Source organism: Leptonychotes weddellii, chromosome 8, assembly GCF_054177405.1.
Source record: "Leptonychotes weddellii isolate Sample4059 chromosome 8, ASM5417740v2, whole genome shotgun sequence".
In the NCBI taxonomy this organism is placed as follows: Eukaryota; Metazoa; Chordata; class Mammalia; order Carnivora; family Phocidae; genus Leptonychotes; species Leptonychotes weddellii.
This window is the reverse complement of record NC_138376.1, coordinates 88,901,111-88,923,956: the sequence shown is the minus strand read 5'-3', so window position 1 is coordinate 88,923,956 and position 22,846 is coordinate 88,901,111. Positions and strand designations below refer to the sequence as shown.

The 22,846-nt window shown below is 43.2% G+C and overlaps 2 protein-coding genes across 2 annotated transcripts in view; one reads left to right on the top strand and one right to left on the bottom strand.

The window, feature by feature from the left end:
• The window catches only part of TRAPPC3L (trafficking protein particle complex subunit 3L), a 41,760-nt gene that overhangs the window by 14,716 nt on the left and 4,198 nt on the right, over positions 1-22,846 (top strand). Inside the window, exon 5 of the mRNA XM_081828847.1 lies at positions 19,675-19,860. Within this exon, the coding sequence (XP_081684973.1) occupies positions 19,675-19,860 (186 nt within the window). The remainder of the gene's footprint in view (positions 1-19,674; positions 19,861-22,846) is intronic.
• CALHM5 (calcium homeostasis modulator family member 5) lies at positions 9,759-18,756 on the bottom strand. Its single transcript, XM_006734235.3, has 2 exons — positions 18,093-18,756; positions 9,759-14,599 (listed from the first exon to the last, which is right to left on the bottom strand). The coding sequence occupies exons 1-2, from the start codon at positions 18,630-18,632 to the stop codon at positions 14,210-14,212; spliced, it is 930 nt and encodes a 309-aa protein (XP_006734298.1). The 5' UTR covers positions 18,633-18,756; the 3' UTR covers positions 9,759-14,209.

Sequence of the window (22,846 nt, the reverse complement as noted above, 5' to 3'; positions counted from 1 at the left end):
ATCGTCCCATACATGTCCATGGCCATTTTTTGACTTCGGTGGTCTCGTGTTTGACCCTATCCAAACTGCTGGCCCACACAGGAACTATTCTCACCTCTCAGGTAGCTCAAGCTGGCTGGGGAAGGGCGATGAGATGAAGGAAGCTGCATTCTTCTCTTAGCAGGGTGGCGTCAACTTCCTGCAAATGAAGATGCCAAACAGGCCAAAGAGCACACTTTTTAATCTGCAAACTTCTGAAATAAAAACTTTTTTTTTTTATTTGACGGAGAGAGACACAGTGAGAGAGGGAACACAAGCAGGGGGAGTGGGAGAGGGAGAAGCAGGCTTCCCGCGGAGCAGGGAGCCCGATGCAGGGCTCGATCCCAGGACCCTGGGATCATGACCTGAGCCGAAGGCAGTCGCTTAACGACTGAGCCACCCAGGTGCCCCTGAAATAAAAACTTTCTGTTAAACGCTGACATTTATTAAATCCAACCACCGCCTCTTTACGGATTTCTCTATAACCAAATCTGTTCTCTCTTCCCATGACTATTAAATCTCCTCTATTTTCTTACTGTTCCAAGTGCCATTAAGTGACATTAGGGGCCACGAACCTCACCAGGACTGGCTAATAACCTGTGCTCTCTTCCCTGGAAGTCCAAAGGAAGGCACCATGGTACATTCGCACCTAAGCGGCCGCCCAGTGAAAGGTAGAGTGGGCTTAGACTCACCATCTGGGGAGGGGCTCCTAAGCTTGAAATGGACCAGGTCCATTTTCTGAAATGTGCCGAAGGGTGAAACAGTGTTCTTTGTAGGAGGCAGGAGTTGCCCTCACGATGACTAAGCAAACATGACCGAACAACTTTGGAAACATAAGGGAACCCATGATTATTACCCTTACTGAGAACATTTTTATTGTGAAAAAAAAGAGCAACGTGAGTCTGCATTTTAGCTTAATGTGTTTGTCTGTGAAATAGCATTTTACTGGAGTTTGTGCCTGCTGATCTTCCAAAAATTTGCGGTTGACCAGCTTTTTTTTTTTTTTTGTATATATTTCTGTTCTCCATCTAACTACAGCCAAAATATTGTACAAAGAATGGAAATAATATAGAATTTCTTGAGTTACTTTGATTTGACACCGGAGTGAATTTATCTTTCATTTCTGGGAAGTTTCATTGCCCTGTCCCGTCTGTAAGTTTTTCAAAGGGAGGGATAATTTCAAACATTCTTGGGGTTTGGCCCACAGTGCCATGGCAAACCAGTACATTGTAGACATTCATTAAAAACTGTCGGAGTGAATTTGGAAAATATTTGTAGATCTTTTCCCTCAAGTACACACTGTTGATCCTCCTCTTCTGTCCGGGAGAGGGCAGTGGTCCACATTCATCTCCAAATTAAAGCCTGCCTACCCCTCCCTCCCTGGCTCCCACCACCTGCAGAAGCTCTCTTACTTCAAGCAGTATTTACTACATTGGAAATCCAGTGCTCCAAAAGTGTCTGGTGGCTCACAGTAGCTGATCTGCAATAACACAGTTTGAACTGAAACAGGATCCTGGACAGGAAAAGAGCTGATTCTCGTTAAATAATGGACAGTGAACTCATCTTGATAATTTTATTGAAACATTCAGGGGTTTTTTTCACCACTATTTGTATGAGTGTAGAAAGTTTCAGGAGAAGAGGGAAATTCGGTCTTGCTACACCGGGGTCAATTGCGATTACAAAATGCAAGCATTAAATAGGTAATCAAGTCATTAGCTATTACATTTCACTGAACTTACTCAACAGGCCTCTATCACTTCCAGTTTATTATAAGGGCAAATAAGAAAATACAATTATACCTTTCTCTAGCCTAGGAGCCAAAAAAATCTCCTTAGTTGCACAAAAATGTATTTCATACTTTCTAAACCCATGTACAGTAAGATTTCATTATTAACAGAAGCTAATTAAAGATAAAATTGATCAATTAAATAAATCCATTTCCATTTTTTTTAGAAAATATTTGAAATATTTTTTTTAGAAAATATTTGACCCCACCCACCCACTCAAAAATTCATCATGGAGCCAAATTGTGTTGGGTAGACTCTACGCTGCTGGCTGGTGGGTTATGTTAAGGTGATAGTGGTTGATGGTAAGGATGTTCTGGGACACAAGAGCTAGGCCTCATGGCAGAGCAGAAATCAGGAAATCCCTCAGTCTACCCTGTCATGTCAAGAGCAAGCATCTAAGGTTCCTTGCTTCAGTCCTTGTCATTTTGGTGACTCAACTATCATCTGCTTGTTTTGCTCTTGCAACTCCCTGCTGACATCTTCCTATTCTTTATCTTCTCGCCACACCCGTGACTCTGCCGCCTCAGGACTTCTGCTTACTCTCCTTTACTCTCTTCTTTCTGGGTTTCTTTTGTCTTCTGTGACTCTCTGTGTCTCATATTCAAAGTCCCAAAAAGAGCCTCTAACCTGCCCAGTCAATCACTTGCCCTCTGTGGTAGAGCTTCCAAGCCACACGTCTTCTGGCCCATAGCCAAGCTGTGGACTGACTGCCCAGGCTCTCAAGTGCCCATCCTAGTCCATTATCTATGGTCAGAATGGCAGTGGAATGAGACACAGAGCCTGGCCATCACAGGGAGCCCCCCAAGAAGGGGATTTGGGTATGAAAAACATTCTGAGATCTCCCACAACGGGGCAAAGCAATTAGCAAAGACCTTGTTCTTCCTGTCTAGGAAATTATTTATGAGTCTTCTTTACTTATGAATCCTCCACTCATGTTATTTGTCTTACTGATGCTGGAGTGTGTTTTCCTTTGTTCCAGAGGCTAGAATTCCTGTGGAGAAGAGTGTAGCAGGCTCCACGTAGCATGTTAAGTATAAGGTATTGAAATCAAAAGAATTGGCCTTACTATGTGTTTTGCAGGTAATAATCAAGTAAGAAAACTTTTTTTAAAAAAAAAATGCTTCCTCTGGGAAGCAATCCAAGCCAAACCACATTATTTGTTGGAAATAAATATTTTAGCCCACTAGCTAAGGGTGGGACAGACATTTCTCAGAACGGTAAACTCGGAGGGATGTTTCCGTGGGAGGGAGATAGTCAGATTCTCCTGAGAAAAATTATGTTGTGCTACAAGAGACAGTACTGGGTTTTCTTTTGAATTTCTTATAAAGAAACCAATCATAAGGGTTTGTTCTGGTCCTCTAATCCCATGGATTTTTTGCTTTTGTTTCTTTTTCTAAATCTTTTTCAATCCCTTCTCTTGGCATTCTCTGTTTTTTCAGAGAATGTTACCAGAGATGACCTGATTTTTTTATGTGAATAGGAAAACTGCCCAGGTGAAATGAACCTGAGCCAGGCCTTTCAAGACAGAGACATCAGCGTATCTTAGGTTTTTTTCTTTCTCTTAAAAACAAAACAAACAGGTTTTGTTCCTTATGTTCCTGTATTTTACTTTCCCTCCTTTCTTTTTTTTATTTTTTTAAAGATTTACTTTAGAAAGAGAGAGTGTGCATGGAGGGAGGGGGCTGCAGAGAGAGAGAGAGAGAATCCCAAGCAGACTCCCTGCTGAGCGTGGAACTTGATGCAAGGCTCCATCTCACGACCCTGACATCGTGACCTGAGCCGAAAATCAAGAGGCAGACACTTAACAAACTGAGCCACTCAGGTGTCCCTCCTTTCTTTTTTTCTGATTATATTTGTCTTCCTTCATTTTCTAAATAATGTACATGTTTAAAAGGAATAATTTTCCTAAATGGCATCATATTTCACAATTCTGCTTGTAAACTTAAGTGTAATGCGCCCAGCACAATGCACGACACTTGAATTGTGTCCACATCCTAATTCTATGCACAAAATTGGGAGACCTTTTTCTGCCCTTTGAATATTCTTTTTTTAACCAGGATGAAAATTTAAATCTCAATTCTAAAGTTACCTCCATGCCGACCCCCCTACCTCCCTTATTCTACCCCCACCCACCCACCCATCCACACACACACTCTCCTCCTCCTCCTTACACACAATTTACTTGAAGGGATAGACTAAGAAATGCAGCCTGAATGGCATAGAATAGAGGGAAACCTGGAACCTTTTTATCACTAGGCAACCCCTGCTCTTTGTTAAAATCTCCCCCTGAGAGTGGAGGTCTGGTCTTTGTTGATGATCCTCTCAGAAGGTGACTAATCTCATCAGGGCTGGGAGCATCTCACTGCCCCTGCCCCACTGTCAGCATCACCAGATGATACGCCCTGGCTCAGCCTTCTGCCTTCCAGGACACAGAGGAGGCTCTGTGCTCCCCACACAGATGCTAATGGAGGGAAACTTCCACTCAGGCAATCCAGATAATTCTGGGTGAGAAGCGGGGAGAGGGTACAGGGTGGTTAACCACTTCACCTACATCAGATAGCCAACAGTTGTATCTGTTAGTTCAAAGATCCACCCCCTCCCCCGACACACACACACCACCATCCTAAAACATTTAGGTGTCTTGCCACTGTTTTGTACTAGAATAATCTGTAAATGGATGTTTGAGAATGTGGCCATTATTGTATGTGCCTCCCACCCCCACCCAGAAGATTGAAGTGGGAAATTGAGGTATTAGAACAGTAGGGTCCTCAGAGTCTAGGTGGGATTTGGGAGCCAGGCAGTCCTCACCATGTGACCTGTGTGGGGAGCTGAATGTGTGGGGAGAAAACCAGTGAAAGGCTCAGCCATTAATCCGAAGGTCTGGAGGGAAGTGGTGCGTGAATGTTCACAGGTGATGGGGTGCAACTGGAAACCAGGTCACAGACAGCTCTGCTCCCCCCACCCCCACCCTGCCCTGCTGTGCGGATGGGGCTGGATCCCAGGGGGAGGTCACTGTGGGGCCTCGCCCTCAAGGCCCTCCTAGGATTACACTTCCTTTCTTCCCTCCCCCAACAATGGAATCTAATCAGATTAAGCCTAGACAGTACAGCTTCTTTTGCTATTAATTACTATTTTCCAAAGGCTAACTCACAATGTAGTGTTAGGGGGCCTATTGAATTGCTTTATTTTTTCTACTTTTTCCAACAGATGATATTAAAATAAGTGAGAGCCCTTGATAAACAGGGTTGAATTCCATGGAAGTCACAGCCCAGTGCCACACAGCATTCCAGAGAAGGCTGGCCACACAGCGAGCTGAATGTCAGGCCATTTTCTGATTTAGTAACATATTTGAGCAGGGAAGAAGGGAGTGGAAAAAATTAAATGGAAAGAAAAACCTTTATAGTCATAAAGTTCTCCATATTTAAAAAATGATGAATATTAACAGCAAAAGGAACTCATCGAGTATTTTGAGAAATCTTTCTATTGGGGCCAGAAGTATAGCAGATGGATTATTAAAAATAAGACACTTGTTTAAAGGAGTATAACCGTTTAGGCTTAATTCCCCCCTCTGAGTAGGCAAGAGTTTCCTTACATAAACACCCACACATACTTGACCTATTCCCCTTTGTACCTCTGGGAGGGGTGAGAGAAGAAAAGCGTAGGAAGATTTCTTTTGTGGAAAAGCATGTGTGCATAGCTACAAGGTCTGGGGAGTCTGTGGACTGCTTAGGCCCAAGCCAGCAGACCACATCAGTTACTCACGGCAGAGTTCCAGAATGAAAGCAAGGCACCTGCAGGAAAATTACCCATAAGCTCTTACTATGACAACACTTGTGTAATATTATTTTTCCTTTAGTCACAGAGAAGTGTCTCTTAAGGCTCAATTGGTCAGTAAATTCTGCAAGTTATAGCCCCCCCCCTTACCTACAAATGTCCATCTTCCAGTTTTCTGTGTATGATCAGGTCTCACAGGACATCTGGCTTTATCTAGCGTCTTATCTTCTTGGCACTGTTACCAAAGATGCCCCAGGTGAGAGTCTTCAATGTTCCAGATATGTCAGCACATGAAAATCTAGGCTGCCCTAACTTTCCATTGGAGAGTCTCAGTTTTATTTCTGTCTCTTAACTCATTTGGATGAGATTCATGAAAGCCTGACTTATGAAACAAACCCGAGTGTGTGCATTGAAAATAGCAATAGGGTTGGGACCATTTCGTCACTGTGACTATTTACAAAGAAATTCCTTCCCAGGAGATGAAAACGGCTGAAGGAATACTCTGGGGGAACCAAACCCCAAAGGCTGAAGCAAGGTCCGACTGGGCCTAAGCGTTCAGAGACACATCAGGAAGACAGCCACACTCTGGGGCCTCCCTGCTCAGTGTTCTTAGTGCATGTCAGAAGCAAGATTTTGTTCAGACTTGCCCTGACCTCTCAGTGATGCTGATGCTCCAGGATAATGGTTCTCAATTCTTATTGCTCCACAGAATCACCTAAAGCTTAAAAAAAAAAAAAAAAAAAAAAAATCCAGATGCCCAGGCCCTACTTTTACAATTGAGTGACGGTCTCTGGAAATAAGACGCTCCCCAAATGATCTTCATGGGCCTCCTCTGCTTTAAAGCAAGAGTTTGCAAACTGTGTTCCTTAGTTGGTGTTGTAGGGTGATTGCTGGAAAGGCAGGGGGCGGTATGTGAGGGCTGCCTCTCCTCCAGATCCTCAGTCCCAATTCTTCCAGAGTGACCTCTCCTTTTATCTCTTTTACGTGTTTCAAATAAAATAAAATATCATTGGAAAGAAAGTGGATAGTCTTGATTGAAACAAAGCCCACCCCAGCAGTGGTTGCGATGACTAGCTTATCTCTTGGGAAGGAGGTAGGAAGAGAAGCTGGGTCTTCTAGGACATTCACTCCAAAGAAGATAGAAAATCATCAAACACTGGTTTGTGACTATATGTTTCTTTAACTGCTTATTTCCTATACAGGGTCAGTGAGACCCACTCATAGTTAGCGAGGTGTTTAAGGAAGCAAACTTTTTTAAAACACTAATTACTATCCCTCATGTTTCCTTCCATGATTCAAATACCAAAAAAAAAACCCTGAGAGAAAGAATCTTGTTCTGTTGATACCATCAGCAATCATTATTAATGCAGACGTACATCTGTCCATGTTAAAATCTAGGAATAACGGGCGCCTGGGTGGCTCAGTTGGTTAAGCGACTGCCTTCGGCTCAGGTCCCTGGATCGAGTCCCACATCGGGCTCCCTGCTTGGCGGGGAGTCTGCTTCTCCCTCTGACCCTCCCCACTCTCATGTGCTCTCTCTCATTCTCTCTCTCTCAAATAAATAAATAAAATCTTTAAAAAAAAAAAAAAGAAAATCTAGGAATAAAATGTTGTTATAGTGCAACTAGTAACTGTTTCATGGGTTATGTATTCTGCCCAGAGATGTATATATTTTGTGGTATCACTCTTAAACAGAATTACTCATACCACCGGAGGTCATACTTTTCTTACTTAATCTTATTCCTGGAGATGATCTAGAGAATGTGATTAGATAAAATAATTAATTCATTTCCCCCATTTTCATCTCAGTTTTCATTATAATTTAAAACTTTTAAAGATTTTTCTCTAGCATGGGTGCGGCTGTAGGGTCAGGAAATCTGAAACTGTAAAAAGATGGCTAGTCATATGGACAGACAGAAAGATGAGCTCGAACGATGTAAAAATTAAAGTCTGGAGACTACTCCAAATCTTTTGTGAACTTCCCAGTGCTGAAGATCCCTTCTTTATCAAGTATCATTTTTATCGAAGGAAATAGTAGGAAGTTGACCTTATTGATACAGGGAACTAGCAGCATGGTTTGGGTATAGCTATCCCAAATAATTTAGAAACCCAAAGTGGAAGAGCTGTGCCGAATGGGAAAGAGGCCAGGAACCTCCGAGCTAGACATGAATTCCCAGGAGTACACCAAGAAGCCCATTGATGGAATTCAGGTGCTACTGGCTGTAAGATTTAGGACGATAGAGCTGAAATTCGGAGATGGATTAATCCAACATTCTGATTTTACCAATGAGAAAACATGCTTTTAAAGGTTAAATAATTACTTGAGAATACACCAACATGAGACAGCATTTCTGTGGTAGAAGTTAAGAGATCAGACAAATCCAGGTCCAAATTTAAGCTCTATTCTCTTACCAGTGGCTTAACCTTGACCTTTTTGAACTTCAGTGTTCTTCATAAAAATAGAAACAGTAATCCCTCCTCCCCCCTGAGTATGCTTGGGAAATTTTAAATATAAACCATATGTAAAGTATCCATCGCATAATAGGTTGTCAATAAACATTAATTCTGCCTTCCCTCCTTGGTGGAAGAACAAAATTTAGAATATGATCTCTCTTACAGCTGCGCAAGTGTTCTTTTTGCGTAACTCAACCTTAACCAACTGAACAGTGGAAATATTATTTGAGGGGCGCCTGGGAGGCTCAGTCTGGTACGTGTCTGCCTTCGACTCAGGTCATGATCTCAGGGTCCTGAGATCAAGCTCAGCACTAGTGGCTAGTCTGCTTCTCCCTCTCCCTCTGCCCCTACCCCCCACCCCCACTTGTGCTCTCTTGCACCCTTGCTCTCAAATAAATAATAAAATTTAAAAAAAAAAGATGTGAAAATACAGGCAAAAACATGATGTTAGAAATAAATCAGGATGGCACTGGATTTTTCCTCAGTAACATCCAGCAACAAAGGAAAACAGAGTAAACACTCAAGTAGAGAAAGTGTGAACCAGCTCAGCAGTCCTTCAAGTAGAGAAGAGGCCAATCTTGTTTCATCTTGTTTCATGTGAAAATATAGGCAAAAACATCATGTTAGAAATAAATTAGGATGGCACTGGATTTTTCCTCAGTAACAACCGGTAACAAAAGAAAACAGAGTTAACACTTAAAATACGCTCAAGTAGAGAAAGTGTGAACCAGCTAAACAGTCCTTGTTTCATCTTTCAGCTACCCCCCTTTTTTTGTGCTGAAATATTTTATTTTTAAAAATATTTTTTTGGGCGCCTGGGTGGCTCAGTTGGTTAAGCGACTGCCTTCGGCTCAGGTCATGATCCTGGAGTCCCGGGATCGAGTCCCACACCGGGCTCCCTGCTCAGCGGGTGGTCTGCTTCTCCCTCTGACCCCTTCCCTCTCGTGCTCTCTGTCTCTCATTCTCTCTCTCTCAAATAAATAAATAAAATCTTTAAAATAAAAAATAAATAAAAATATTTTTTTTATTTATCTGAGAGAGAGAGATCACAAGTAGGGGGGGCAAGCAGGAGGGGCAAAGGGAGAAGCAGACTTCCCGCTGAGCGGAAGCCTGACGCAGGGCTCAATCCCAGGACCCTGAGATCATGACCTGAGCCTCAGGCAGCCACTTAACTGACTCAGCCACCCAGCTGAGCTGAGTTTTCAGCTGAGCTGAATTTTAAAGAAAATTCTTTTTTTTTTTAAAGATTTTATTTATTTATTTATTTCAGAGAGAGAGAGATTGAGAGAACGAGTGGGAGGAGGAGCAGAGGGAGAAGCAGACTCCCTGCAGAGCAGGGAGCCCAGCATGGGACTTGATCCCGGGACCCTGAGATCATGACCTGAGCCAAAGGCAGACACCTAACCAACTGAGCCACCCAGGTGCCCTTAAAGAAAATCCTAAAAGTTATGTTAACTTGTACAGAGACATTTCAATATGCATCTGTAACTGGTAAGGACTTTTTAAAAAATATAAAACCATCATGCTATCATTATACATAACATGGTATGTATTTTACATACATGTGTTTAATCTATAATATTATTATAAATAATTCCCTGAAATCATCTACTACCCATTTAATACTCATTCATATTTCCCTAAATATCGCAAAGATATCCTGTTATAGTTGGCTGTTTGAAAAAGGTTACACATACAGCTCATATGTTGCTTCTGGCTGTAATGTCTCTTTTTTCCCCCTTTTTTCATTCCATTGGTCTGTAGAAACTGTGTCATGTGTCAAATAGAATGTCCTGTTTTGTCGATTTACTTGGTTGCTTCCTCATTACCTTGTTTTCTTTGGCCTGTTTTTCCTATAAAGTAGTAATTGGATCTAAATACTTGATTAGATTCAGACTAAATTTTTCAGGAAACAACATCTGACAGATGATCCTGTGGACTTACTCTTGCACTGTGCAGCACAAGGAGGCACAGAATCTCTGGCTGTCCCACTTTTAGCGATGTTAAGGAACAAGAGTGGCTTCAAGTGGCATGGTCTTCATCCCACCGTGCTTTCCCCTAGGAGTTTAGAATTCATTATTTCTGGTGTAGATCCATTATGTCCTTAGGGGTAGCAAAATGGTTATTTTCTAATTCTGAAGAGCTCTACAGAGAATAAAATCATAATATGCATAAAGAAATAGCTCTTGCATGTATTCAACTAAGCACAACTTAGAAGATATCATGGGAAAAAGAAACCGTTGACTACAGTAGAAAAGAAGAATGCCTAGAAATACAGGAAACTTACAAAACTTGTGTGAGGAAAACTTTAAAATATTTCTAAAGGATGAAGGGTAGCTTTGAATAAATGGAAAAGAAATGGAAAGGCATCCCATGTTCCCAGACAGGTTGATAACAACATAACCGAGGTGTCTAACTCAGTAGCTCTGGGGTGGGGCCCAAGTTGTGAATCTCTTCAAGCCTGCCTTCCCCAGCATGGCCTGCTTTGTGCTTTATAGCAGTTCTCAAGGTGTGATCTCTGGACCAAGAGCATGAGCACCCCCTGAGAACTTGGTTACAAACGCAGATGCTCTTGCCTCACCTCACACCTACCAAATCAGACACTCTGGTCTCAGCAGTCTCCATGTTAACAAGCCCTCTGGAGGATTTTGACATGAGCTGAAAGTTTGAGAACCACTACTCTAGTGCTTCTAAAATTTAAGTTGTGGGGGCGCCTGGGTGGCTCAGTCGTTAAGCGTCTGCCTTCGGCTCAGGTCATGATCCCGGGGTCCTGGGATCAAGCCCCGCATCGGGCTCGGCGGGAAGCCTGCTTCTCCCTCTCCCACTCCCCCTGCTTGTGTTCCCTCTCTCGCTGTCTCTCTCTCTGTCAAATAAATAAATAAAAATCTTTAAAAAAAAAAATTTAAGTTGTGAAGAAATCACCTAAGGTCCTGTCAAATTGAAGATTTGATTCAACAGGTCTGGGATGGGGTCTGATTCTGCATTGCTAATAAACTCCCTCACGATGCAGATGGTCTGAAGACAACACTTTGAGGAGCAAGACTAGAAGAACAGTCTGTTTCTAGTTTACTCAAGGCCAACCTATCTTTGTACCCTCTGCTCCCATTTTGTTCTAGGTATTAATGACAAATCATATGTTACTTCTCTCAGTACTATGTTTATATTAAACAGAATTTAACCCACAGAAGTGTGTTCCTCTCAAAACAAATTTAGCCAGAAATAATTGCAAATTAATCTCAGGATTTGGTGGAGCAGTTTTGGGGAGACACTTATTCAGCATCTATTAAATTGTGCCATTGAGGATATACTGGTAAATGGAATCTAGAGGAACAACTTAAGGAAACTTATGCATGAAGAGAATCTTTGTGTAAATCTATGTCTAAACCCAATTCGCCTCTACTTGCTCTCCCTTAATAAATTCTGATTTTCCTGTATTAGGTTTAGGCTATGTATTGCTTCATAGTCCCCCCAAATTTGGTGGTTTAAAGCAACAAACATTTATTTAAGCTCATGATTTTCTGGGTCAGGGATTTAGGCAAGATGCAGTAGGGAGTGCCCTATGATGTCTGTGGCCTCAGAAGGGGTGGCTCAAAAGTCTGGATGGCTGGGAAGTCTTCACCAGGACCATAGACCTGAGGTCTTTGTTCTGGCTGTTGGTTGGGTTCCCTGGTTCTTCTCCATGTCATGTCTGCTCAGGCTGTCTGGAATAGCTTCTTCACTAATGCATCTGGCACCTAAGCTGGAATGACTGGGACAGCTGGGGCTGACCAGGCTCCTTTCTCTCTCTCTCTCTATCTCGCTCTCTCTCACTCTCCTGGTTAGCTTGACCTTCTTCAGAGCTTGGAGCTTTCAGGGTAATTGGACTTCTTGTCTGGTGGCTGGCTTCTGCCAGGCTGAGCATTGCCAGAGACAGGGCATAAGCTGCAACACTTACACAACCTGGCGTCACTTCTGCTACGTGCTATTGGTTCATGATTGGTCCTGGTTCATGCTACTGGGGAGAAGGGTAAGACTCCATCTTTCCATTGGAGCCACTGAGCTGTATTACCATGGTTGGGTTTTATTAAAGTGAAACCCAGATGCACCAAAGATGCAGTGAAGTTGGTTTGGTTAGAATCAATGTAAATGGAAAAAAAAAAATGCTAGCTTTAAGAGCTTCTTTGAGAGACTGAAGAGAGCCTGTGGTTAGCATTTCTTCCTCACTGAGCCTTCAGTGATCTCACCTGGGTAACTTGAATCTGTGTCATAGAAATTGGCAAACACTTCAAATCAGGATTTTTTAAAGAGCCAGTTGTTAAATATTAATCACACACCATGTTTAAAATCCAAGTAATATATCAAATATATTGCAAATATATTGCAACTTTACATCCTCCACATTCCACTCTCCCACCTAAACACACACACAGACACACACACACACACCTGGGCCTGCTCTAAGCTCCCAAGGATATATTCTGGGTTTTAACACATTTAGGGTCCTTTCTTCAATTGGAGATAATGTTCCATGGTCATAAAGGGCTCATTCCCCGGATTCTCCAGCTAGGGGGCCAAGACTCTTAGTGATATAAGGTGTGAGCCATGGCGTAAAATATAGTGCCTCTTCCTTACACACCAATTCCACTAAAAGATTTAGGGGGAACTTAAATATATACATAAACATATAAATATATACATACATATGTATGTATATATTTAAACGAACATATATGTTAGTAAATATGTATATATATTTAAACTATACATATATGTCTATATTTAAAGTAATATGGGTATACTACATAATAGAATGCAAAATTTGCATTATTTCTAATAAACATAAAACTGCAAAACAGTTTTACACTAGCTTTGACAGTTTCCCCAAACCCGCAGTCAGGGCTGACTTACCCCTTCAGCACAGTAGGTACTATGCCTGGGGCCCGTGATACTTATAGGGGCTCACAAAAGTGTTTTTAATTTCTTTTAAAATCAGAAGAAAATAAATGAACCTTTGGGTTGAAAAAAATGTTTTGTTTTGTTTTTTTAGATTTTATCTATTTATTTGAGAGAGAGAATGAGAGACAGAGAGCATGAGAGGGAAGCGGGTCAGAGGGAGAAGCAGACCCCCCACCGAGCAGGGAGCCCGATGCGGGACTCGATCCCGGGACTCCAGGATCATGACCTGAGCCGAAGGCAGTCGCTTAACCAACTGAGCCACCCAGGCACCCCGAAAAAAATGTTTTAATATATAATATTAATATATTTGTCTTTATATGAATACAGTCATAAAGCGTGTGTGTATTTTTTAATGTAGAAAGGGGTCCATGAAGACAGAAGTGCCTATGGCCCCAAAAGCCATAATATAGCCCTGCCTGTAGGGACATACTTTCAGTGCACAGTGGAAACATGTGAAAAGCTCTGAATTTTAGGCATCATATCCTTTCGATGTGTTATTCTTGAGAACTGCTGTCTTCAGATTCCAAGGAAATGAAGTCCAAATGGTAGAATTTCATACGTCCTTGAAAGACAATAGAATAGATTTGCGAGACAAGCATTTCCTGTGACTGCACTGCAGATCCTGCTGTCTACAGCCCTCTGTTAAGAGGGCCTTGCTTACTCACAAGTCACCACTGCTGCCCCCAGACGCCTTGACCAATGTTTACATAGAGTAGCCGAACTTCTTGCATGAGTTTCACTGTCAAACCATAAAATCTTAGACCTTGAAGCCACTGGGGATGCCTGGGTGGCTCAGTCCATTAAGCATCTGCCTTCAGCTCAGGTCATGATCCTGGAATCCTGGGATGGAGCCCCGCGTCATCGTCGGGCTCCCTGCTCAGCGGAGAGTCTGCTTCTCCCTCTCCCTCTCTCCCTTTGCCCTTCTCTCCCCCCTGCTCTCTCTCTCTCTCAAATGAATACATAAAATTTATTTTAAAAAAAAGAACTTGAAGCCACTGAACCCCAACCCCCCATCAGTGGAAGAGCCCCTTTCTCACCATCCTTGACCACTCCCTCGGCATCAGTTTGAGCACATCCTGACACTGCCTGCCCTTGGGAGCTGCAAAGCTGCTTCCCTTTGGGTTCTTGTCTTCAAGGAAATACTGTGAGAAAACCCAGAGATAAACTGGTTGCTACGGATGCAGCCGAAATGTCAGAATGAGTGTACCCGTGAACTCCACGAGTCCGTGGTGGTGGATGCACTACACACTGTGGGCAGTACCCACAAGTACCATTGTGGTCTCATCATCCTCGGGGCTCAGTTCCAGACCGTCCTCCACCACCTTATGCAGGGTGCTGTAATGTTGCTGGCTTTGGTGAAAAGAATGGAGCTCGGAAGCTGCCTCCCAGGCTGCAAAGGTGGGCATGGGGAAGACTTCTGGCCTCTTGTTTTCAAAAAAGCATTTCAGGTTTCTCTCACTCAGCTTCTTGGCATACTCCAGGAATGTATTTTCCAACTGCTCCTTCTCCTTTTGTGCGTACGTCTTCCAAAAACTCAGCTGAAGGTAGCTAACTTTAGATCGGCAGCGAGCGTAACATGTGGTGAGCAGAGAGAAGAAAGATGCTGAACAAATCAGGCACCATCCTAGAATCTTAGAAAGAAAGAAACATTGAGGACGTGCAAAAGCAAAGCCACTTCCCAGGGGGCGGAGGTGGTGTTACTGGTAAGTGTATGGCTAAATTAATACCACAGTCATTGCCATGTCTCAGTGGAAATCCTTCATGTTAATTTTTTAACAATACTTTTTTAACAGTCAAAGTAAATGTGGGTTTATCTAATCCCTATCATCCATCCCACCCACCATTGCTGGTATGCAAAGAAATAACCAGAAGGCAGACAAATGGAAAAGAGCAAAAATATAAATTATTCAAGAATCAGGTAAACCAAGCCCTCAAATAGTATTAGTTATTAAAGGAAAGAATTCCGTGCATGAGTGAATGTGATTATCGGAGCAAATGAACATTTTCTCAGCCAGGAGTTTTCAGGCATTGATAAATACATATTCGTGGCTAGTGACTGATTTTTCCATGTTACGTTGTTTGCAGAGAACAACGGACCCTCTCTGAGAAAAATTCCATTACTCATCATCCATCATTAAGTGAGAGAGACATAATAGAATGGGGAAACTGAAGCTAGAAAAATTGAACGGCCGCAGAAAAGCCAAGAAAAAAAAAAATTAGAGTCATTCTAAACCTTCAGGATAATTGGTTCAGAATTTTGGTAATTAGAAAAAAAAAATTCCTTTTTGAGTACAAACTGGTTCAACTGGCATTTTTTTTTCCTGAATTTTAAAAGCAGAACTCTAAATAGCTCAACTGGCCTTCTAAACTTTCTTGTTGTTCTTAATTATATTTGTCACAATTGGAATTAATTTCCTATTTGGGCAACTAACAGAGCCCTTTCACAGTTTCTCTTGACATTTTCATTAAATGACTCTTAGTATTTCTCAGCAAATGGGCCTATTTGAAAATAGAAGCAATAATCTGCAAATGAACCCATTCAGACCGTAACAGAACTACAAACAAGCCCTGATGCTTTAAACCGGGAGTTCCCACCCTCCGGCTCAGACTATGGTGTCATTGTGAAGGCCTCGGACTCCACATGAATGCCAACTCTGGACTGGCCCTAGGTGGCTTTAAATCTCAACCTTCCCCTCCCTATGGGTGTTCTCATTTCCTATGGGTGCCTCACTTCCTCAATTGTAAAATGGGGGTTACCCACCTCAGAAGGGAATCTGGGGGGTTAAAATAAGACAATGTAGACATACATATGCCTTCAGGAAGTGTTAGCTAGTATCACATGCTGCTATTTTTCAAACGGATAGATGTTTATGGAAAAGCATTACTGACCTCATGGTATCTTTCTGACATGATTTGTGAATGAGGCACAGCTCCTATCGTGTGAAAGTCCTCATAGTTACCTTGAGTCACTTGTGGTTGGCTACTTCAGATCTTCCTCTTCTCTTCATCGCCTCCCTTCCTCTTTCCACACAGCCGGGCCTCCTGTAGGCCAGTAGGCCATCTCACCTCAGTATCATGAGCCAATTCTGCTTGAGTTACACTATTTGATCAACTACAGACACCTCCTCCCATGTCGCATCCTAGCGTCACCTTGCTCTCACCTGAGTGCTGAGCACTGAGCCCTTTTGTTCTTCCCCAATTCATAGTACCCAGAACCTAACTAGACATGGTGGATGCTCCCACCCCAGCCCTCAATATGTTCCATTGTGCATGACTCCACCCACCCCCCCAAACCCTGGCAGTTTTCTCATTAACTTAGAACACTTACTGTGCGTCAGCCCCTGTATGCCCATGTATGTCCATCATCTCTACACCTTCCAGCAACCCCCCAAGGGAGGTGTTATTAGTCCCAACTATGAGGAAACAGGGGCTCGGAGGGGTCAAATCATGAGCTCAGGGTCACAGAGCTGGTAGGTGGTAGAATCAGGATTCAAACCCAAGGCTGGCCAACTCTAAGACCAAGCTCTGGCCACTAGTCCATGCGACTTCCTTAAGAATAGAGAGCCACCCGGCTGGATTTCTTGTTTCTTTGCCCCACCCATGGCTGGGGCACTTTTTCCACCCCCACCCACATACCCAACTATTGATCTGGACTGTTTGTTGCTCCTGAACCACTGTGGTCAGCACCTGCCACTGACACAGCTCTCCTTGTCCACATCCCACACGCATCATCCCCTAGAAATCAGCCCCAGGTCCTTCTCATTCTGCTGGAAAGTAAACAGGTGGTGTGCCCAGGCTAAGCGATGACAGGATATGCATGATTTTCCTTATGCCTGTGTCTGGAGAAGAAAAGCTCACAAGTGGTAAGTGTTTGGATCTGGTGCTAACCGAATAGAGTCTGGTGCCTGAGGACATAAATCATAAATCACTCATTGTATCATAACATTCGGAATTAATACTTTCCTTCAACAAAAGGAGGAAGACAGTGGGATCCTGGCATGTTTTCATTTAGGATGTGCTTTATGCATTAAACAAAGGATTTTGTCGGGGGGCATTTTTAGGCTCATCAGTTTATGTAAAAAGTACGGTGTGACTCCACCTCCAACCAGCTTTGGAAAGTATGATTTTACTTATTTATTTTGGGGGGGGGAAGTATGATTTTAAAACCAGACTGCCCTGATGTGTTGTCGAAAAGGCAAGTCCTTGTTGAAAAGGTAAAATTATCTTCCTTTCAGTGCCTTTCTTCTGAAACCAATGGCATTCCTGACAAATTGCGAATCTGTTTATCTACTCTGATTAGCTGTTTTGGTTTGGGGATTGTGACCCTGCGACTCAGCAGGAGGAATTCAGTCTTTTCCTGAGGTCGGGGCTAGGCTTCACATCTGGAGTTGTGCTCAGGTTCCTGGAAGGATGACAAGCCACTTCCCTGTGTCAGTTAAGTAAAGCTACAGTTTAGCTTCTTTAGCTGTAAAGAGCACAAAGAGCAGAGGACGTAACTTCCCTAGAGAATATGGTCCCTTTTCACTAACGGCTATTTAAAGACTGGTGATGCCCACTTTACCAGGAAATTTTTCTCAATCTTGACAATATTTATACACAGAGATAACAGTGGCCAGAAATCATTTGAGGGGATCTCTACACTAATTATATTACGTGCCGCTTTGAAAAACATCCGCTCGTTTGGTTCAGCTGAATTTTAATAGATGAAAGCTATCTGCGTGTGTTTTTCTGAGAAACCAGTTTGAAAATAAATAATTGATAGGAGGCAGTAATTTCTAATTACAGCTGTGCCATTAACACTCAATTATGAGTTAGTGTCATGCATTATTTACCAAGTCAACCCAGAGAGATTGTTTTAAAAGCACTTAAGTATTTACATATGCATAACCCAGAGGATATTTTCTTTTCGGAAGTGGAAAAGACAATCCAGTCAGCAATTTTACTGAGCCACCAACCTCTAAAAAAGCTTTTCCTGAGATTGTCTCCACGCTGCATCGTGTTCCAATTTTCCTTTAGTTTCAAAGTGTCCTAGCAGGATGCAGACTCAGCTCTGCCTGAAAGGAGTACCCGAGAGAATCCTTTAAGCTCCTCCTGGGAGAGAAAGGCGAGTTTGTCCTTCCTTACCTGAGACTGGGCTTGAAGGGACAGCTTCACTTCTTCATTGTCCGCGGGTGTCATGCTGGTTTTGCCACAAGAGACTTTGTGAAGTTCATCCCGGCACTCTTGGGGCTTGCCCTGGCAAATCAGTCCCACGAGTCTTGAACTTTTGGTCCCGCTCATGGCACATTCGTAAAAAGTCCCATTGAGCAGAGCCACAGAAAGCCACATCATCGGAGCCACCAGTGAACTCAGAGTGATCTGACCGAGGACATAGAAAAAGCGGCAACTGTGGCCTTTGGGGAAGATTTTCCTGGGATTCACACAGCAGCCTGTGAAGAGCCTCCAAGACTTGCCGTTCAGGAAGAATCCCAGGATCAGTAACACCCAAGCAGGAGCGAAGAGGAAAACCAGCCCATAGACCACATTCTCGGTGCTGCAGGGACACTTAAAAGCCACCAGGGAAAAGAGACGCTCACTCCCCACGGTCAGCAGAGCCATGAAGCTGTAGCCAATTACAGTTTTCTGGTTGAGGAAGAATTTTAAAATCCCCTGAAAAGCATCCATGCTGAAGAGACACCAAGGGAAAAGGCTTTGCCCTTATTTATTGTCAGAGCCGCTGTGGCAGTGGCCGAGGGTGGAGCTCTTTCTTCTTTAGAAACAACAGTACTCCTTCTTCGGACTGAATTCAGCCAGATAAGGAAACAATGTCATTCCCCAGGAATGAGTATTTCCCAACCATGTTCAGATAATGCCTCCTACTGGTGGATTTTGCACCAGGGAACCGGGGCCAAAACACTGAGAATCAGAGTAAATTCAAAGTGCACCACTTCTGTTTTATATTATTTTCACGCTGCTTGGTTCTCAATCATAGATAGCAATAATAGTCTAGAAATATTCCAGCCAGAGGAATCAACGTGAGCAGAAACAGGTTTCAGCCAATTCACTGGGAGCCAAATCACGTCTCCAAGCTGGGAGTCTGGTGATGGCTTTTCCCTTCCTGCTTAAGACCCGCTGCTTTGGCTACTTTGCCTTAAGATCTGAAAGATTCATTTTACATCCTCTTAAACTGGCTAGTGTCAGAGACTTGAGCCAAATTTTAGGATTTGGGCTATTCAAAATTTAGATGGAAAAGTTTAGGGAACATTTGAGTTTTGAATGAAAGACAAAATGAGAAGGGTCCCCGTCGCTTCTTTCCCAGGCGATCATAGCAACCTCTCGATTAGTATCTCTGCCTTTGACCTCAAGCCCACCCCTACCCTCAACCCTAATGATGACAAATATTTTAATTTCTTACCCTCCTGAACAATATTTATTTTTGAAAACGATTTTTCGAGAAATAATGCTTAACTCTGTTTCATAAAGCATATTGTTTTCACAGAAAACTAGTCCCTTAGGATATTCCACAAAAATGAAAGGGTTTAAGACTTATACAGGTCATAGGGTCAGTACATTTCAAAGCTGAGTGTGAACCCAGACTCCCTGACTACAAACTCCACATGCTTAACCATCGTGCTGCACTGACTGGAACAGAGTATTTGGGTGCTCTGCTAATAGATATCTGCTCTAGACCAAGTTTTAGTAGAATTTTTTTTTCCCTCTTTATTAGGTTGCCTTTAAGATGTACTTGGGGATTACACCAAGTGTGACCTGTAACAATTCAAGCAGGACTGAATTTTCCCTGATCCTAGACAAGAATCCGCTGGTGGAGTTTGTGGAAGAGCTCCCCGCCGGGCGATCCTCTCTGTGCTACTGCAATTTACTCTGTGGGATTATCAGAGGTGCCCTGGAAATGGTAAAGCACGTATTTCATTTTGCCAGGTGTATTTGTTAGCTAGGGCTGTGTAGCAAATGACCCCCCAAATACAACTGCTTAAAACAGCAAACACTTATTATCTCACACAGTTTCTAAGAATCAGAAATCAAAACAACAAATTCTTACTATCTCACACAGTTTCTAAGAGTCAGAAATCTGCGAAGAGTTTTGCTGAGAGCACTTAGCTCTTGTGACTAGGAGCCTTTCAGAGCTTAATACCGGCACAGTCCCGCCGTTGGTCAGGGCCGCCGTGGTGAAGACTTGACGCAAGCTAGAGAATCCACCTCCAGGCTTACTCACGTGACCTCAGCGCCTGGCTGGTGGCTAGAGGCTTCATGAAATTCCTTGCCACATAAGCCTCTCGGTAGGTCCAGTCCCAACAGGTGCTGCCAACCCTGGTACAGAGTGGGAGGGTGCTACCTGCCGGTGTGACGAGCAGGAGGCAGAGATCATTGCGGTCTGTTTTGGAGGCTGGCTCCCACACCTGAATTATTCATTGACTTAACAAAGGCAGTGATCAGCATCTGTTAAAAGGCACTGAGCACACAAGATGAGTAAGACATAGTCACTGCCCTTTAAGAGTTTCTGTCCAGTAGAGAAGTCAGATATGTGAAGAAGTGTGGATAATGGCTATGGGAGGAGCTGGGTTGGGTTGGGTGGTGAGGCAGGGAAGACTTCCTAGAGAAACTCTGGGCTGGCATGTGAAGGATAAATAGGAGTTAGGGGAAGCAAGGCTTTAGGGTGAGGGGAGCAGGGGAAAAGGATATTCCCGGTAAAAGCAGCATGTCCAAAGGCACAAAAAGAATGTTTCAGTAGAGGAACAAGGAACTTGAATGAGTTCAGTGTGGGTGACATGTAGACTGAGAGAAATACTGTCATGAAAAAGGAGGGTTCACTTCTTTACAGAGGCCTGATTTTTTTTTTTTTTTTACCTATCTTAATGCAAAGACTACATTTTATCTGTCTCCCATAATGTACAGCATTGACACATAGTAGACTGAATATATATGTTGAATAAAAGAAAGAGAATGATCTGAAATTTTTCCAGTTCTAGGGTAAGGAGAAGAGGTTTCCATAGATTGGGTACGTGGATAGCTTCCCTGTGATTCAGCCTCTTGGGGAGGAACCCATCCTGCTTGAAAGTTTTCCAATCTCATTACAAAGGTTCTTTGTCCAGGTCATGAACTTGCCATATTTCACTTTTTGGGACCTGACTGTAAGAAAATTGGGGATACCATCTTCCAGTCTTTAACATTGCTGTCCATCAGGAAGAGAAGGAAACTAGGAAGGTGAATGATCTTCCCTGTTCCTCTAATCTGGGATACAGATACTGTGACCCCTCCTCCTAGGGAGGTTCTCCAAGTTACGGTTTAGTTTTCTGTACTGGGGAAGTCAGTGATGTCAACTCCACCAAAAGAACTTCCTGGTCCTATTTCTGAATTGAGACTTGAATGTTGTAGCACTTCAGGGTCACGACTTCTTAGAAAACTGGCTTGAGTTGTTCATAGACCTGCAAGAATCTCCTCGGCCGGCCGTCCTCTGGGCCAGCATGTTCCTCTCCCCAACCTCCCAGAAGTAACCTTCGTTCTCAGTGTTCCTTTTCGCTCTCTGGCCTTAACTTCATAGTCGCATTTCTCCCCTTGACTATTACTTGTCTCTTTTCGCTCCCCCTATTCCTCGTGGGGGGGTGCTCTTTGAGAGCTGTTATCACAGTCCTTTATAACTCCCCCCAGAGGCCTGATTTTTAAAAAGTGGCGGGGGGCATTCATATGACCCAAGCTTGGGAATTTAGACTTTTGTAATGAAAGCAGCAGAGACCCGGTATAGGTTGATAAACAAGGGAATGATATTTTGAAATTTGTGGTTTAGGAATTTCATTCCTTTGTCGTCAAAGTGAAAGTATACATCGTACAGGGTACGCTGCTGAAGGGAAGAAGAGGACAGTTGGGAAGCTGTGATGGTAACCTCAAGAAAAACCAGAATAGGGGTGCCTGGGTGGCTCAGTTGGTTAAGCGACTGCCTTCGGCTCCGGTCATGATCTCAGGGTCCTGGGATCGAGCCCCGCATCGGGCTCCCTGCTCCGCGGGAAGCCTGCTTCTCCCTCTCCCACTCCCCCTGCTTGTGTTCCCTCTCTCGCTGTCTCTCTCTGTGTCAAATAAATAAATAAAGTCTTTAATAAAGCCCTGACAATAGGAGTGGAGGGGAGAAGACCGATTTGAACAACATTAAGAAGGCAGATTAGTAAGTAATTAGACTGAAGACTAGGTTATCAGTTGACTGAAAGAGAAAGGTTATCAGTTGACTGAAAGATTGGGAAAAGGAGTCAGGAATTATTCAGGGTTCTGAGCAACCTGTAAGGATGGTTGCACTGTTAACCAAGAGAGTTCAAACCAGGGAGGGGTACAGTGGGGGTTAGGAGAGACAACATGAGAAGTTGGGAGGTTCTGGAGTGGAGGTGTCCACACAGGCAAGTGATGATATCCAATAAGCAGTTGTACACATGTCTGAAAGCCACAGAGAGATGTGGACCGAAGAGGCATTGGAACTGTCAAAAGATCGGCCGGAGGTGTGTAGAGGAAGAAGGAAAAGGAGTCACGGGCGGAACCCTAGGAAGCAATAACATGTACAGAGTAAGTTGAAGAGAGAATACAAAGGCTGCAAAGGATACCAAGAAGGAGGAATCAGAGGTGGGGAAAATACTAGGACAGAATGGAGTCAGAAACAAAGGAGGAGAATATTTCAAGAAGAGGGAGTGATTCACAAGGTCAAGGACAGCAGAGAAGCTAAGTAAAACAAGACCTGAAAAATAGTCAAAACACGTAGGGACTGAAAAGTCAGGAAGGACCTTAGTAAAAGCTGGTTTGGGAAAGCGAAGGAAGAAGAAGACAATCTGTCAAAGACTGTCGAGCCAAGGGCAGCTTAGAAAAAAATAATAGTCCACAAAGTGTCATTTTTCCAGAAGCTT

Bases quoted from the DNA above. Each gene is read 5' to 3' on its own strand.
- CALHM5 (XM_006734235.3), bottom strand. From the start codon at position 18,632: ATGGATGCTTTTCAGGGGATTTTAAAATTCTTCCTCAACCAGAAAACT. The intron at 14,600-18,092 runs GTAAGGAAGGAC...TTTCTTTCTAAG, and splicing joins CCCTTCAAGCCCAGTCTCAG to ATTCTAGGATGGTGCCTGAT.